Source organism: Scyliorhinus torazame, chromosome 9, assembly GCF_047496885.1.
Source record: "Scyliorhinus torazame isolate Kashiwa2021f chromosome 9, sScyTor2.1, whole genome shotgun sequence".
NCBI classification, from domain to species: domain Eukaryota; kingdom Metazoa; phylum Chordata; class Chondrichthyes; order Carcharhiniformes; family Scyliorhinidae; genus Scyliorhinus; species Scyliorhinus torazame.
Genome location: NC_092715.1, coordinates 117,003,470 through 117,020,481, shown reverse-complemented (window position 1 = coordinate 117,020,481; position 17,012 = coordinate 117,003,470). Strand labels below are relative to the sequence as shown.

General features: G+C 46.9%; 1 protein-coding gene across 5 annotated transcripts in view; it reads right to left on the bottom strand.

Moving 5' to 3' along the window:
* The window catches only part of man2a1 (mannosidase, alpha, class 2A, member 1), a 327,615-nt gene that overhangs the window by 54,756 nt on the left and 255,847 nt on the right, over window positions 1-17,012 (bottom strand). For all 5 annotated transcript variants that reach the window (XM_072516408.1, XM_072516407.1, XM_072516409.1 and 2 more), the window contains one exon: window positions 12,700-12,833. In XM_072516408.1, the coding sequence (XP_072372509.1) occupies window positions 12,700-12,833 (134 nt within the window). The remainder of the gene's footprint in view (window positions 1-12,699; window positions 12,834-17,012) is intronic.

The following is a 17,012-nucleotide window of genomic DNA, read 5'->3' as shown; positions in this document are numbered from 1 at the left end:
ATGGGGATTCCAATTAGTGAAGGGGGAAACCAGAAAACGCTAGACATCTTGAAAAAGGAGTGTGCATTCAAAAAAAAACGCGCAAGTAAAGAGAGGGTGGGAAAAAAACCCAAAAAACAATGGGCTACGTAGTTCAATGGCTGGCCTTGTATTGACAGAGACAGAGGATGAAGATTTTGAAAATTTGACAAGGTCGGCTAGGGTTCTGACTGCACCAGTAGCATTGTCTGCACTAATTCCGGAACCAATAGAGTATCATCATTTATATCCAGTCACTGCTCCCCAGATTCAAATCATGCCAGCCTCTCCAGCCCCTTCGGTTGATAGCGAGGGTCCTATTTTACCATCTTCACTGTCTGCGAGAGAAGGGGAGCTCTGTTCCACCAGCCCAGTTAGCTCTAGGACCCGATCTCAGACAGCGAGAGAAGGGCCTGGTCCTATCCAGAAACAATCACGCATACCACCTAAATCCCTTCAGACCGATATGATAGGACAGAAAAGTACGAGAACAAAGGAAGAGGATAGGGATGGTTCTGAGGAGCTGGAGCTACCTCTAGTGACAGGGAAGGACGTTGAAGTCTTGGAAGAGCCAGAGGAATCAGCTAGAGCGCCCCCTAGTGAGACTCTGAGACAGATGCCGATTAGGAAAATACCAAACCCTGACGCTGTGACGGCGGCGGACCATCCCACGATAGACGTTTATTTCCCATGGAGACCCAGTGAGATGATGGCTAGTATGGCTGCAATCCCAGACAGGAAGAAATCTCCTGCTGCTTTCGTGGATCATTTGAGAACTACCATCTCAGTTTATCAAGCTGATTATAGGGACCTCTGGGCCCCAGTCCAGCAGGTTTTAACCCCAGCAGAGCACCGCAGTTACCTCAACCACTTGAATTATGCTAGCCACGCCGCACTTCAGCAAGCTCATGCGTTGGATGATGATAGACGGACACAAATCCTGAATGCATTGAATGCCACATTTTAAAAGCCCATAAACCTCTCTGCTATCTTAGACCTCAAACCTAAAAAGGCTGAAGAGCCAGAGGAATTTCTGGAACATTTTAATGAAATCTACCGTGGGCAGTCAGGTGACTTGCCATATCAAAATGCTATGTTAATGCATTGCCTACCACCTTCCGTGGCTACTGCCATGAAATGTAATAACATGAATTGGACAGAGAACGACCCTTCTCAAATGGCCAGGGCAGTCAGATTTTATTGGAATGAGGGTGTAGGCCAGGAAGGAGGCTCAGTTACAAAGATTAAGACTGAGTATGTAATGAAAAAGGATGATCTGAGACCCCAACCAGCGGCAGAAACGGTGGCTTACCAGCTGGAACCCCAATATTGTGACTTTGGGTGGGTAGATCAACATGAGGGAGGATATCAAACCCACCCAAATGGACCCTCAGCTCCTCTTTATGGCCCACCGTATGCACCAACAGCTTTACAACTGCCGCCCCCTCTGAGGGGCCATTGGTCTACTGGGAAAGAGGACGGGGCAGATATAGAGGGAACTGTGGTGATGTGCATCACTGTAAATACATGTAAGCTAGACAGACACTAGAGGGAGCACCAGAAACATCACACACACACACACTCAACCAATAGATAGGATAGATGGGAGGCGACCAATGGACATTCACGATACACAAGGAGGTGACACGACCACAGGGGGGCATTACACCAACCCATACATAAAGGACACCCCACACATGATCAGCCCCTTTGGCCAGTGGAGACAGTCGGTGAGGAGAGGCACAGGGTTGATTCATTATCACACCCACCACGTGGAAGACAGCAGCTGGTTAGTCAGTTAGGTAGCTACAATAGGATTAGCAGAAGTGTCAAACTCAAGTTATAAAAGTGTACATCGTGTAAATAAATGAGTTGAAGTTATTTACACGTCCCGACCTTCCTTGACAAATGCAACACATGGAAGCCGCTTATGTTACAAAGGAAACATAACAAAACAGGAACAATGCATGTTTTAATTGCGGCCGTGCAGATCACTGGCAACAGGAATGCCCCTTTAAAAGACGGGCAGCAGAAGGAGACTACCCGACCCAAAGGAGGGGGTACCCACCAAGGGGAGGTCAGACGAGATACACTGACTTCTCCCAGGCAAACCCTTTCCCAACACAGGATTGCTAATTTAGTCATAAGGACTCTCCAATCGAACAGGGAACCTATTATTTCTCTGCAGATAGGAGATCAACATTACCCATTTGTAATCGACACTGGGGCAGCCATGTCTTCAGTGCAATCAGAACTTCGACTACCACTATCTGACCACACGCAGCATTTGTTGGGGTTCCAAGGACAGGTGTGTGAGTATCCTATTTCTGAACATGTGACAGTCACTTACGAGAATAAGTCTGCGGATCATCAGTTTGTAGTGACCACTGGATTGGACTGTAACTTGTTGGCCCGAGATTTACTGTGTATCTTCCAGCTACAGCTAGAGTGCGGAGACGAAGGGGTAACGGTTCAATCATGGCGGATGAGACAACAGTGCTATATTTCTATCACTCCCCAGTGGTGGACGTTAGACATTGAACATTCACTGCATCACGTTACCCTGGCCAATGACAGAACCGGACAAAACAGGGAGTTGGAGGACAAATACCAGCCATTAATTGGGACCGAATGGCCAGTCAAGATTACAGCCACAGTCACGGGAGAAGAAGGTACAGCCGATTTTGTTACAATACCACCACATTTATGGCCACAGTCACCTTCTGTAGGCCCTCATATTACACGTCAGGTCCACGACCAGTACCATGCCAAGGATCTGGGGCCTATGGTAAGGAGGGCAGTGGATCATTCAGATCCAACAGAGTACGCACTTCAAGTCATACCAGACGGCACTTCCATAAAATATTTTGAGGTCCCTGAAATGATTAACACTCGACTTCAGCCAACCTACAGCTCTGGAAGAATAGGGGATTCCTTATCTCGGCCAGCACGGAAATATCCCACCGGGGTTTAGTTAATGACCTACTGCAGGCCCTCCTTATGCCCGCGCAGATTTCCGTCATTAAATGCGCTGCCCATACAAACGGTAAGACCCCAGTTGACGTAGGTAATGAACAAGCAGATTGTGCAGCGCGGACAGCCGCGCAAATTCAGCAAGTGATGGTGCCTAAAATATTAAGTTACACTAAACGATCTACTATAAATATGTCTGCTTCTGACAAGCCAATGCCAACCATCCAAGACGTCATAAGGTTACAGGAGGACGCTCCGGAGAGTGATAAACAAATGTGGGAACGATTAGGTTGTACATATGATTCTGTTTCCTCTTTATGGATCACGCAAGCACATCAGACTTGTATATCTGATGTATTGGCTTTATGGGTCCAGTGCTGGGTCCGGCACTGTGTTGAAATCCCCCCCCATTATCAAGCTTCCTACCTCCAGGTCCGGAATCCGGCCCAGCATGCGTTTCATAAATCCGGCATCATCCCAGTTCGGGGCATATACGTTTACCAGTACCACCCGCACCCCCTGCAACCTACCGCTCACCATCACATATCGACCTCCATTATCCACTACAATATTCATTGCCTCAAATGACACCCGCTTCCCCACCAGTATTGCAACCCCTCTGTTCTTCGCATCCAGCCCTGAATGGGATACCTGTCCTACCCATCCCTTTCTCAGCCTAACCTGATCTGCCACCTTCAAATGTGTCTCCTGGAGCATAACCACGTCTGCCTTCAGTCCCTTTAAGTGCGCGAACACCCGGGCCCTCATGACCGGCCCGTTCAGGCCCCTCACATTCCAAGTTATCAGCCGGATTGGGAGGCTACTCACCCCTCCCCCCCCACCCCCGCCACCGCCGACTAGCCATCTCCTTTTCTAGGCCAGCCACGTGCCCGCGCCTCCCGCACCCTCCAGTCCCCCAGACGGCGGACCCCCGCCCCGACCACCTCTCCTACTTCCAGCTCCCCTTTGGCCAATGCAGCAGCAACCCTATACCCCCCCTCTTCCCCCCCCTAGATCCACATCTAGCCCTTTTGCTCCCCCCATAACACTCCCGTAAGTCAGCTGACTCCTGCTGACCCCGGCCTCTCCCGCCATTCCATCGACCCCCCCACCCCCTCCCCCCCCAGTGTGAGAATCCCCCCTCCCCCTCCCTGGCCGTCAGTGTGCGCTCCTCTCCAGCACCGCCCATCCCCCCCCGGCCCCCACCCCCGTCCTTCCCTAGCGCAGGAAAAAGCCCGCGCTTTCCTGAGCCGGCCCCGCCCCCTCTGGCGCAGCTCCTTTTGCGGCCTTACCCCAATTCCCCATCCTCGGGCCTCCACTCCCCGTCTTCCTTCGTGGGGGTCTGCCCCTCCAACACCGACGCCCACACTCTCCCACAGTCTCCCCATCAAATCCCTTCACCCATCCCCATCCAGCACCCAAACCAAAGGAACATTCCCTAAACGTAATAAACACCATATACACCGTAAACATCCCCCCACAAAAAATAATACAAAATTTTAAATTAAAAAAATTTATGGATCGCATACGGGATCACCTGGACGGTATGCAGGATCCTGGCTCTTGGGGTAACTGGGGATTTGGAGGTTGGAAGGTTGATAAATATGGCCATGTATTTAGCAGTGGCAATCGGCTGCATCTTTGTGGGCCTGGCCATCCTTAAATGCGTGATGGGTAGAATGCGGGGTGCACTGGAACAGATCAACGCCCCTAGAATCTTGGCTGTTAAAATCCACGAGGGTGCAGCGAATGGGGGGGGGGGGGGGGGGGGCTACTACAGGAATTGGAAATGCAGTGACAAATCTTTTTAGATGAGGGGCTGTAGCTATGGATTGAATAGCTAGGTTATCATGAAATGATAAAAGGAGGGAATGACAAATGTGATATAAAATAGTTACTTTAACGATATTAGTTACTGTAATGTAGATATAGGCCGGTCTAATTCATGTTAGTTCACAGACACAGGATTTCAGAGAGCATGGCAAAGGAGGGAGGGATGGGGTGTTTAGAGTATGAGGAGAAAAGGATGCTGGGTAATAAGAGGCCAGGGGAAGGGATGAGAAGTGAGCCAATTAGGATTTATGACCAGGTCAGGAGGGGTATAGGATGACCTATGGGAATCGTGTCTGTGAAACTTGATGCCATTTGAATGTGTTGGTAGAGATTTCTTTGTTCTTGAGAATCACTCGATTCTGTAGACCTAATAGGCAGCTTGTGTTCTTGGTTCTGAGAAACGAGTCAGACTTGCAAGTCGAATAAAAATAACTAATGCTGTGCCTACAAATCCATCTCGAGTTTTATTGAGGCCAGACTGACGGGTAAAGAATTTATTAATTTCTCACACCCACCGACGCACTCCGCAGGTGCTCCCTTCCCAGGTTAACCATTGTCCCCACTAGCGCCGTCTAGGGGTGTCGTAGCTGCCATGGAGATCAAAGCCACGCTCCTGGAGTCACAGGCGCCCGAGCCTCCACTGGAGTTACCGCCGAAGCTCCAACGATCACAGAGGACGACCAGGGCCCCCGATCGACTGATTGCTTCATTTTAAATTGTAAATTTAAATCATCAATTGTAAATAGTTACAAAACGCTGTACAGAGGTATTACAGTACCTCCATAACTAATTCTACCACGTTGCCATGTTTGTAGTATCAGGCAACCACCCCCGCCGGACTCTTTTTTCACAGGGGGTGAATGTGGTAGTAGAGGTATTATGGTACCTGGTATGCTGGAGCACCATTGATGGAAACTGTATGCTTTCTATTGGTCAAGATGTATGGTAGCTCCGCACTGCTAGGCGGGGTATAAGAGCCCGTGCCGCCCCAGCAGCCTTCATTCTGTACCTGAGCTGCGGGGGGAAACATCTAGCGTATTAAAGCCTTCAGTGGGACTACAACCTAGCTTTAGTGGTCATTGATCATGCATCAACCCGCACGACCCAAAGATGTGCAGGGAAGGTGAATTGGCCACGCTAAATAGGGCAGCACGGTAGCATAGTGGTTATCACAATTGCTTCACAGCTCCAGGGTCCCAGGTTCGATTCCCGGCTGTGGTCACTGTCTGTGCAGAGTCTGCACGTTCTCCCACTGTGTGCGTGGGTTTCCTCCGGGTGCTCCGGTTTCCTCCCACAGTCCAAAGATGTGCAGGTTAGGTAGATTGGCCATGCTAAATTGCCCTTTTTGTCCAAAATTGCCTTTAGTGTTGGGTGGGGTTACTGGGTTATGGGGATAGGGTGGAGGTGTGGGCTTGGGTAGGGTGCTCTTTCAAAGAGCCGGTGCAGACTCGATGGGCTGAATGGCATCATTCTGCTCTGTAAATTCTATGATATGATGATAAATTGCCCCTTTTTGGAAAAAAATGAACTGGATACTCTAAATTTATATTAAAAAACATTGGTTATTAGAACCATAGAATTTCTACAGTGCAGAACAAAAAACAAAGAACAAAGAGAATTACAGCACAGGAACAAGCCCTTCGGCCCTCCCAGCCTGCGCCGATCCAGATCCTTTATCTAAACCTGTCACCTATTTTCCAAGGATCTACTTCCCTCTGTTCACTGCCCGTTCATATATCTTAAATGATGCTATTGTGCCCACCTCTACCACCTCCGCTGGCAAAGCGTTCCAGGTACCCACCACCCTCTGCGTAAAAAACTTTCCACGCACATCTCCCTTAAACTTTCCCCCTCTCACCTTGAAATCGTGACCCCTTGTAATTGACACCCCCACTCTTGGAAAAAGCTTGTTGCTATCCACCCTGTCCATATCTCTCATAATTTTGTAGACGGAGGCCATTTGGCAAATCAGGTCTGCACCGACCCTCTGAAAGAACACCCTACCTAGGCCCACCCCCCACACCCTATCACCATAACCTAACCTGTACATCCATGGACACTCAGGGTCAATTCAGCATGGCCAATCCACCTAACTTGCACATATTTGGACTTTGGAAGAAACCCACACAGACACGGGGAGAGAGTGCAAACTTCATAGTCAACAAATGTGAGGTAATGCATTTTGGAAGGGCTAATGCAGGTAGGGAATATACAGTGAATGGTAGAACCCTCAAGAGTATTGAAAGTCAAAGAGATCTAGGAGTACAGGTCCACAGGTCATTGAAAGGGGCAACACAGGTGGAGAAGGTAGTCAAGAAGGCATACGGCATGCTTGCCTTCATTGGCCTGGGCATTGAGTATAAGAATTGGCAAGTCATGTTGCAGCTGTATAGAACCTTAGTTAGGCCACACTTGGAGTATAGTGTTCAGTTCTGGTCGCCACACTACCAGAAGGATGTGGAGGCTTTAGAGAGGGTGCAGAAGAGATTTACCAGAATGTTGCCTGGTATGGAGGGCATAAGCTATGAGGAGCGATTGAATAAACTCGGTTTGTTCTCACTGGAACGAAGGAGGTTGAGGGGCGACCTGATAGAGGTATACAAAATTATGAGGGGCATAGACAGAGTGGATAGTCAGAGGCTTTTCCCCAGGGTAGAGGGGTCAATTACTAGGGGGCATAGGTTTAAGGTGAGAGGGGCAAAGTTCAGAGTAGATGTACGAGGCAAGTTTTTTACGCAGAGGGTAGTGGGTGCCTGGAACTCACTACCGGAGGAGGTAGTGGAAGCAGGGACGATAGGGACATTTAAGGGGCATCTTGACAAATATATGAATAGGATGGGAATAGAAGGATACGGACCCAGGAAGTGTAGAAGATTGTAGTTTAGTCGGGCAGTATGGTCGGCACGGGCTTGGAGGGCCGAAGGGCCTGTTCCTGTGCTGTACATTTCTTTGTTCTTTGTTTAACCAAAGCTGGAACTGGACTCGGAACCCTGGGTGAGGCAGCAGTGCTAATCCTTGTACCACCATGCCGCAGGGGGAGAGAGGAGGATAGAGGGTGTGGGGAGAGAGAAGGGAAATTGGAAATGTTTGCCATTTTTTATCACCACTTTGTTTGTTTAGTGAGTTACATCACGCCTACAGGGCAGAAACAACAAATTTGGCCCAAGAGTTTGTGCTCCCTGCAAGCCTCCTCCCACCCCTCTTCTTCTAACCCTATTTGCATATTCTTCTATTCTTTCTTTGATCAACTCCGATAGCCGCAATATTTATATGGCTAGTAAAATTTAGTTTCTAGTCAAAGGTAACCCCTAGCATGTTGAGAGTGGGGAATTTAGCAATAGAAATGCCATTGAATGTAATGGGCAATGCTTAGATCCTCTGTTGTTGAAGATGGTCATTGGCTGGCACTAGTGTGGCGTGAATGTTTCTTGCCACTTGTCAACCCAAGCCTGGACATTTGGACATGGACTGCTTCAGCATCAAGAATGGTACTGACAATGTTCAATAATCAGCGAACAGGTATCTTTATGATGGAAAGAAGATAATTTTTTTTTTTAATGAACATTTTAGAGGTATTTTTTGGTATTATAACAACAACACAATAAACAATGTACATGAAACTATAAGCATAGTGCAAAAGCCGTCTCCCTCCCTTACAGGTCCCACCTTTATTAACCCCCAACTCTAAGCTAAACTAACTGATGATTAATTTTCTACAAAGAAGTCGGTGAACGGTTGCCACCTCCGGGCGAACCCGAACAGTGACCCTCTCAAGGCGAACTTGATTTTCTCCAAACAGAGAAAGCTAGCCATGTCCGATAGCCAGGTCTCGGACTTCGGGGGCTTTGAGTCCCTCCAAGCTAACAGTATCCGTCTCCGGGCTACCAGGGAAGCAAAGGGCAGAACGTCTGCCTCTTTCTCCTCCTGGATTCCCGGGTCTTCCGACACCCCGAAAATCGCCACCTCTGGACTCAGCGCCACCCTTGTTTTTAACACCGTGGACATGACACCTGCCAAAATCCCCTAAGCTTTGGACATGCCCACAACATGTGGACATGGTTCGCTGGTCCTCCCGCACATTTTGCATACCTGTCTTCCACCCCAAAGAATCTGTTCATCCGGGCCACTGTCATGTGAGCCCGATGCACGACCTTGAAATGAATCGGGCTGAGCCTGGCACATGTTGTGGACGCGTTGACTCTACTCAACATATCCTCTATCTCTTCCCCCAGCTCCTCCTCCCACTTTCGCTTCAGCTCCTCGATCTGCGTCTCCTCTGATCCCATAAGCTCCTTATACATGTCCGAAACACTCCCCTCTCCTATCCATCCTCTAGAAACCACCCTATCCTGAATCCCCCTTAGTGGCAGGAGTGGGAAGATTAGTACCTGTCTCCGCAGAAAGTCCCGGTGAATGACCTTAAATTGTATCAGGCGGAGCTTGAACCTCGTGGCGGTATAAAGATACCTGGGGTCAGCTCCTCGATCTGCGTCTCCTCTGATCCTATAAGCTCCTTATACATGTCCGAAACACTCCCCTCTCCTATCCATCCTCTAGAAACCACCCTATCCTGAATCCCCCTTAGTGGCAGGAGTGGGAAGGTTGGTACCTGTCTCCGCAGAAAGTCTCGGTGAATGACCTTAAATTGTATCAGGCTGAGCCTGGCACATGTTGCAGACGCGTTGACTCTACTCACCGCGTCCGCCCATAGACCATCCTCTATCTCTCCTCCCAGCTCCTCCTCCCACTTGCGCTTCAGCTCCTCGGTCTGCGTCTCCTCTGACCCCATAAGTTCCTTGTAAATGTCCGAGACGCTCCCTTCTCCTACCCACCCTCTGGAAGCTACCCTGTCCTGAATCCCCCTTAGCGGTAGGAGCGGGAAGGTTGACACCTGTTTACGTAGGAAGTCCCGCACCTGCAGATACCTGAATTTGTTTCCCCTCGCCAACCCAAACTTCTCGTCCAGCGCCCTCATACTCGGAAAGCTCCCCTCTATAAACATATCCCTCATCCTCTCAATCCCTGCTCTCCGCCATATCTGGAATCCGCCATCCATACTTCCCGGGACAAACCGGTGATTATTACAGATTGGGGACCAGCCCGATGCTCCCTCTGCTCCCACATGTCTCCTCCATTGCCCCCAGACTCTCAAGGCCGCATTCACCACAGGGTGTTGCTAACTTTTGGTTGGTTCAATTTTGGTTGGCTCTGTTTTTAACCTTTGCTCTCGAGTCGCCAGGTATCTTTATACCGCCACGAGGTTCAAGTTCAAGTAATGATCAATAACTCAACACACCAATTAGTAAGATTCAAATCAAAGCACATTTATTATACACAGTAAATCGCTACTCGTGCATAAATCCTACGTCTAAGCTACTTCTACAACTAATAGGCCTATACTTAGCTTTGGACTGGCCCACCAGGCCAGGGTAACAAATGGCCTTTCGTTCGGATTCTGAAACTGCGGGATTCAAAGCTGGTATGGACTGGTAGCTAGGAGCGCCTACCTCGTAGCGAGCGTCGACTTGAGACTTACTTCAGTGATGCGGTAGCTTGGACAGTTTACTCTCAAGGGTTGGTTCGCGTTGCTGAGTGACCCTGTCAAGAAGAACGATTTGAACTTGGGGGCTTAACTTTATAGTCCCCCGGGGCTTCCCGCCTTTCGGGGCGGACCCCGTACCTGGTTCCAGGTGATTGGACTACTTTCCAATCGCTTGGTTTGATTTCTCCAATACTGGAGCGGTTCCCTGATCGATGGGCGGTCTTGAGGTGTCCGTTAACCTCTTTTGTGTTGGCTCCTGCTGGCGCCGGGGAGTCTGGCTTAGCTTTGTTTGTCCCAAATGTTGCGATTGTTCCCGGGGATCGCGCATTAGTATGTAGATGGCTGCTACATTATAATGCAGATGGCTGCTTGTATCGATGCTGTCTGGGCTTTTGCAGAGTTTAATACACAGTAACTTTCACCTGCTGGTTTCTGCCGGTGTTGGCTGAATTTCCCTGCAGCCTTTGCTGTTCTCCATTTTACATCGGGAGTTGGCCAACCCAGGTGGCTACAGGGGCTGGTGGAGTACCGTGCCGGTGGGAACGGCAGAGGCACAGTTACCAACGCCCCCAAACTGGTGCCCTTGCATGAAGCCGTCTCCATACGCTCCCATGCCGACCCCTCCCCCACCACCCACTTCCTGATGGAAAGAAGATAATTGATGAAGCAGCAGAAGATGGTTGGACCTACAGGACTTTACCCCGAGGAACTTGTGCAATGATGTTTGGGAGCTGAGATGATTGACCTCCAACTACCACAACCATCTTCTTTTGTGCCAGATATTATGACTCCAAATCATGGAGTATTTCCCCCCCTGATTCTCATTGACTCCAGTTTTGCTAGGGCTCCTTCATACAATACTCGGTCAAATGCTGCCTTGCTGACAAGGGCAGGCACTCTCACTTCACCTCAGGTGTTCATGTTTGAACCAAGGCTGGAATGAGGTCAGGAGCTGAGTGATCCTGGTGGAACCCAAAGTGAGTGTCCTTGAGCAGGTTATTGCTGAGTAAGTGCCGTTTGATATCACTGTTCATGACCCCTTCCATCACTTCACTGAGGATTAATAGTAGACTGATGGGATGGCAAATGGCTGGGTTGGACTTGGTCCTGTTTCTTGTGTACAGAATATACCTGGGCAATTTTCCACATTGCTGGGTAGATGCTAGTGTTGCAGCTATACTGGAACAACTTGGTCAGGGATGCGATAGTTCCAGAGCACAAGTCTTCAGTACTGTTGTTGAAATATTGTCAGGGCCCATAGCATTTGCAGCATCCAGTGCCTCCAGCTTGATATTAACTGGAGTGAATCGAATTGGCTGACATCTGTGACGCTTGGGACCTCAGAGGAGGCCAAGATGGATCATCCACTTGGCACTTCTGGCTGAAGATTGTTGCGAATGCTTCAGTATTATCCTTTGCACTGGTGTGCTGCGCTCCTCCATAATTGAGGATGGGGATATTCATGGAGCATGCTCCTCCAGTGAGTTGCTGAATTTTTCACCACCATTCATGGCTGGATGTGGCAGGACTGCAAAGCTTAGATCTGATCCATTGGTTATGAAATTGCTTAACTCTGTCTATTTCTGGCTGCTTAGTAACTTCATTGCAATGTTAATGTAAGCCTACATGTGACACTAATAAAGATTATTATTTTTTATTATGCTGTTTGGCAAGCAAGTAGTCATGTATTATAGCTTCACCAGGTTGACACCTCATTTTTATGTATACCTGGTGTTATTCCTGACATGCCCTCCTGCCCTCTTCATTGAACCAGGATTGATTCTCTGGCTTGGTGGTATTGATAGAGTGGGGGGTATGCCAGGTCATGAGCTTAAAGATTGTGGTTGAATACAATTCTGCTGCTGCTGATGGTCCACCATGCCCAGTCTTGAGTTGCTAGATCTATTCGAAGTCTATCCCATTTAGCAGTGATAGCGTCGCACAACACGATAGAGCGTATGTATCCTCAATGCGAATATTGGTAACACTCAGAATATTGTAGCAATAATCACAGTAAATATTTATACTGCAATCTATAAATATTATAGTGAGAAATGCATTAAAAACTAAAATGAGTTAAAAAAAATACTCAGTTCAATTAAATTATAACAACAATTCCATCAGCATTCCACCTTTAAAATTAGAAGGAAAAAGAATGGACGCTGTGAAAATCTAAATAAAAACATCCACACCTGATTTCACAACATTGTATGATATGTTTCTTGAAAGTGAGCTATAAATCCTCCTCTGTAACACTTAAGATTAACCATTACTTTAAGTTGGGCAGAACTGTGCTTAAAGCTTTATGCATTATTTTCAAATGGTTTATGTACCTGGAAATCATTCAGGTCAGTGTAGAATTGATTGTTGTTTTTAACATCTGTGATCAGCCTCATTGCAATTTCTTGATTTATTTCACTCCTAATATCAACAATATTAGAGATTTCCAGTGACAGTCCATCAATTCCTGTATTAGGAAAAAAAACAATTAAAATTGAATACACATATTCACAAAAACTATATGGGCGATTCTACATTCCTGCACTCCATCGTTTCTCCAGATCAAGCACCAAATCATCTTGAACATGTCATCTTATTTACAACTTTGTTCGCTATTGCTTTAGGAGATAGCAATTTTTGTTTTAAGAATTAATGGAAAAACACAGATTGTTGATCCTTGACAATTACAGTTTTCTCAACAGTTGTAAACCTTTATGCAAAGTGTGATTCTGTATGAATATTATACAAGAGTGAATTAAACAATATGAAAATGTCCTTTAAATCAGAGAATCATAAAACACAGTTCCACACGCTAGAGAGAGCAGGAATAGGAGGATAGATCAGACAAATGTGTGGCTGGAGAGATGGTGTAGCCGGGAGGGATTCAAATTCTTGAGGCACTGGGACCGGTTCTGGGGCAGGTGGCACCTGTACAAACCGGAAGGGTTGAACCCAGGCAGAGCTGGGACCAATATCCTAGCAGGGACTTTTGCTGGATCTGTTGGGGAGTATTTAAATTAATGTGGCAGGGGGATGGGATCCTAGGAGTAGGATCAGGTAGGTCAAAGTCAGATCAGGAAAATGGAGGTAGAACTTTAGCTAGTGATGTAGAAAATGTAATGATAGACTTGGAATAACAGAAGAAGCAAAGTTTTAAAAGTGTCCAACAAGGGAAAATGGTGGGGTTAAATGGTTTGTACTTCAATGCAAGGAGTATTACAAACAAGCTAGATTGGTTGAGAGCACAGGTAGACAAATGGCAGCAGGATGTCACAGGTATAATGGAAACCTGCTAAAGGAGGGGCAAAACTGGCAGCTCAGTATCCCTGGATATAGAGTTTTCAAGCAGGACAGAGGGGGAGGTAAGAAAGGAGGGGAGTACCACTAATGGTTAAGGAATTCATTCCAGTTGTGAGAAGGGATTATATATGAAACGGGTTAACAAACAAGGCTTTATGGGTTGAATTTAGAAACAAAGAAGGGGCAGTCACACTATTGGGAGTATATGGCAGACCCCCAAATGGTGATGGGTGATAGAAGAGCAAATGTAGACAAATCTCTGCCTGTAAGAAGAAGAGGGCAATAATAGTAGGAGACTTTAACTATCCCAATATCAACTGGGAATCAAAAAACATAAGGGGAAAGATTCATGCAGTGTGTCCAGGAAAATGTTTTCATCCAATTAGTGACAAACCCAACGCGAGGAGATGCAATTCTATACCTAATCTTGGGGAACAAAGAAGGGCAAATGGGGTGAAGTGACAGTTGGTGACCATATCAGGCACTGTTATCACAATTCAGTTAGATTCAGTATTACCATCGAAATGAACAGAGATAAAGCAGGAGTAAAACCTTTGAACTGGGGGAAGGCTATTTTGCAGAAATTAGAAGGAACTTTGCTGAGGTGGACTGGCTAGCACTGCTAGAGGATAAATCAGTGGAATGATAGTGGGAGGCATAAAAGGATAGATCCTAAATGTACAAAGTAGACATATCCCCTCCAAAAATAAGAGTGGTATTACCAAATGTAGAACCCCCTGGTTGTCTAAAGGAATACAGGGGAAGATCAAACAGAAAAAGAAACGTATGACAGGCATAAAGAACTAAGCACTTCAGATAGCCTAGGCGAGTATAGAGAGTGCAGGGACAAAGTCAAAAAGGAAATCAAAGATGTTTTACAATATATTAATAGGAAAAGGTTAGTTAAGGAAAAGGTGGGACCTGTCAGAGATGAAGACGGGAACTTTTGTGTATGTGCAGAGGCTGTGGGAAGGGTTTTAAATGAATATTCTGTCTCCGTGTTTAGAAATGAAATGGATGATGCAGATATAGTACGCTAGGAAGAACATTGTGAGATATTGGATGGGAGAATAATAAAGAGAGAGGAGGTATGCGAAGGATTGAAATCTTTGAAAGTTGGTAAGTCGCCAGGGCCAGATGGATTGGTTCCAAGGCTACTGAAGGAGGGCAGGGAGGAAATAGCAGATTTTACAATCCTGACTACAAAGAACAAAGAAATGTACAGCACAGGAACAGGCCCTTCGGCCCTCCAAGCCCGTGCCGACCATACTGCCCGACTAAACTACAATCTTCTACACTTCCTGGGTCCGTATCCTTCTATTCCCATCCTATTCATATATTTGTCAAGATGCCCCTTAAATGTCCCTATCGTCCCTGCTTCCACTACCTCCTCCGGTAGTGAGTTCCAGGCACCCACTACCCTCTGCGTAAAAAACTTGCCTCGTACATCTACTCTAAACCTTGCCCCTCTCACCTTAAACCTATGCCCCCTAGTAATTGACCCCTCTACCCTGGGGAAAAGCCTCTGACTATCCACTCGGTCTATGCCCCTCATAATTTTGTATACCTCTATCAGGTTGCCCCTCAACCTCCTTCGTTCCAGTGAGAACAAACCGAGTTTATTCAATCGCTCCTCATAGCTTATGCCCTCCATACCAGGCAACATTCTGGTAAATCTCTTCTGCACCCTCTCTAAAGCCTCCACATCCTTCTGGTAGTGTGGCGACCAGAATTGAACACTATACTCCAAGTGTGGCCTAACTAAGGTTCTATACAGCTGCAACATGACTTGCCAATTCTTAAACTCAATGCCCCGGCCAATGAAGGCAAGCATGCCGTATGCCTTCTTGACTACCTTCTCCACCTGTGTTGCCCTAGAGACAGGGGAGGTGCCAGAGGACTGGAGAAATGCAAACTTGGTTCCAATGTTTAAAAGGTTATCGAAGGAAATGCCAAACAATTATAGGTCAGTTAGTCTTACATCAAAGTTGGGCAAATTAGTAGAATCAATCCTGAGAGATAGGATTAACTGTCACATAGAAAGGAATGGACTAATCAGGGATAGTCAGCATGGATTTGTTAAAGGAACGTCTTGCCTCACGAATTTGATCAAATTCTTTGAGGAATTGACAAGAAGGGTTGATGAGGACAGTGCAGTGGACGTGGTGTATATGGATTTTAGCGACGCATTTGACAAAGTCCCACATGGCAGATTGGTCAAGAAAGTGAAAGCCCATCAGATGCACAGCAATATGACAAACTGCATAAAAAATGGCTTAGTAACAGGAAACAAAGGGTAATGATCGATGGCTGCCCTTGCAATTGGAAATTTTTTCAAGTGGTGTTCCACAGAGCTCGGTGTTGGGACCCTTACGGTTTGTGTTATATATTAACAATTTGGACGTGAACGTGGGGAGCATGATTGGGAACTTTGCAGATGACACAAAGATTGAACGAGTGGTGGACAGTGTAGAGGATAGCTATCATCTTCAAACCAATATAGATGGATTGGTGGAGTGGGCGGTAAAGTGGCAGGGAAGTGGCAGATGGAATTTAACACAGAGGAGTGTGAGATCATGCATTTGGAGAAGTCGAACAGTTGTAGGAAGTACACATTAAATGGGAATATACTAAGAGAGGTAGATGAAGTAAGAGATCTTGGCATACAGGTACAAGACCCCTAAAGGCAGCAGTTCAAGTAGACAAGGTTGTCCAGAAAGCATATGGAATGCTGTCCTTCATTGGCAGAGGTATAGAATATAAAAGTAAGGATGTAACGTTAGAATTGTATAAAACACTGGTGATGCCACACCTGGAATAGTGTGTGCAGTTCTGGTCATCACATTACAGGAAGGGCTCTGGAGAGAGTGCAGAGGAGGTTTACTAATTTGTTGTCAAGGCTAGAAAAGTGTGGCTACGAGGAGAGATTGGATAAGCTAAGGATATTTTCCTTGGTCAAAGAGGTGACTTAATTGAGGTGTACAAAATTATGAGGTGACGGGATAGGGTGGACAGGATAAAATTGTTTCCCTTGGTGGAGAATTCTAGAACAGGGGACATGGATTCAAGATAAGTGGCAGAAGATGTAGACGGGACATGAGGAAAAACTTTTTTGTGCAAAGGGTAGTGGTAGTCTGGAATTCGCGTTGGTGGTGGAGGCAGAGACCCTAAATTATTTTAAAAGATACCTGGATCTGCACCTTAAGTGCTCTAAGCTACAGGACTATGGACCAGGTACAGGGCACCTGGGCGTTCTAGGGCTGGCAAGGACAGAATAGCCTCCTTCTGTGCTGTGACTTTTCTATGGGCGGCATGTAGCACAGTGGCTAGCACTGTTGCTTCATAG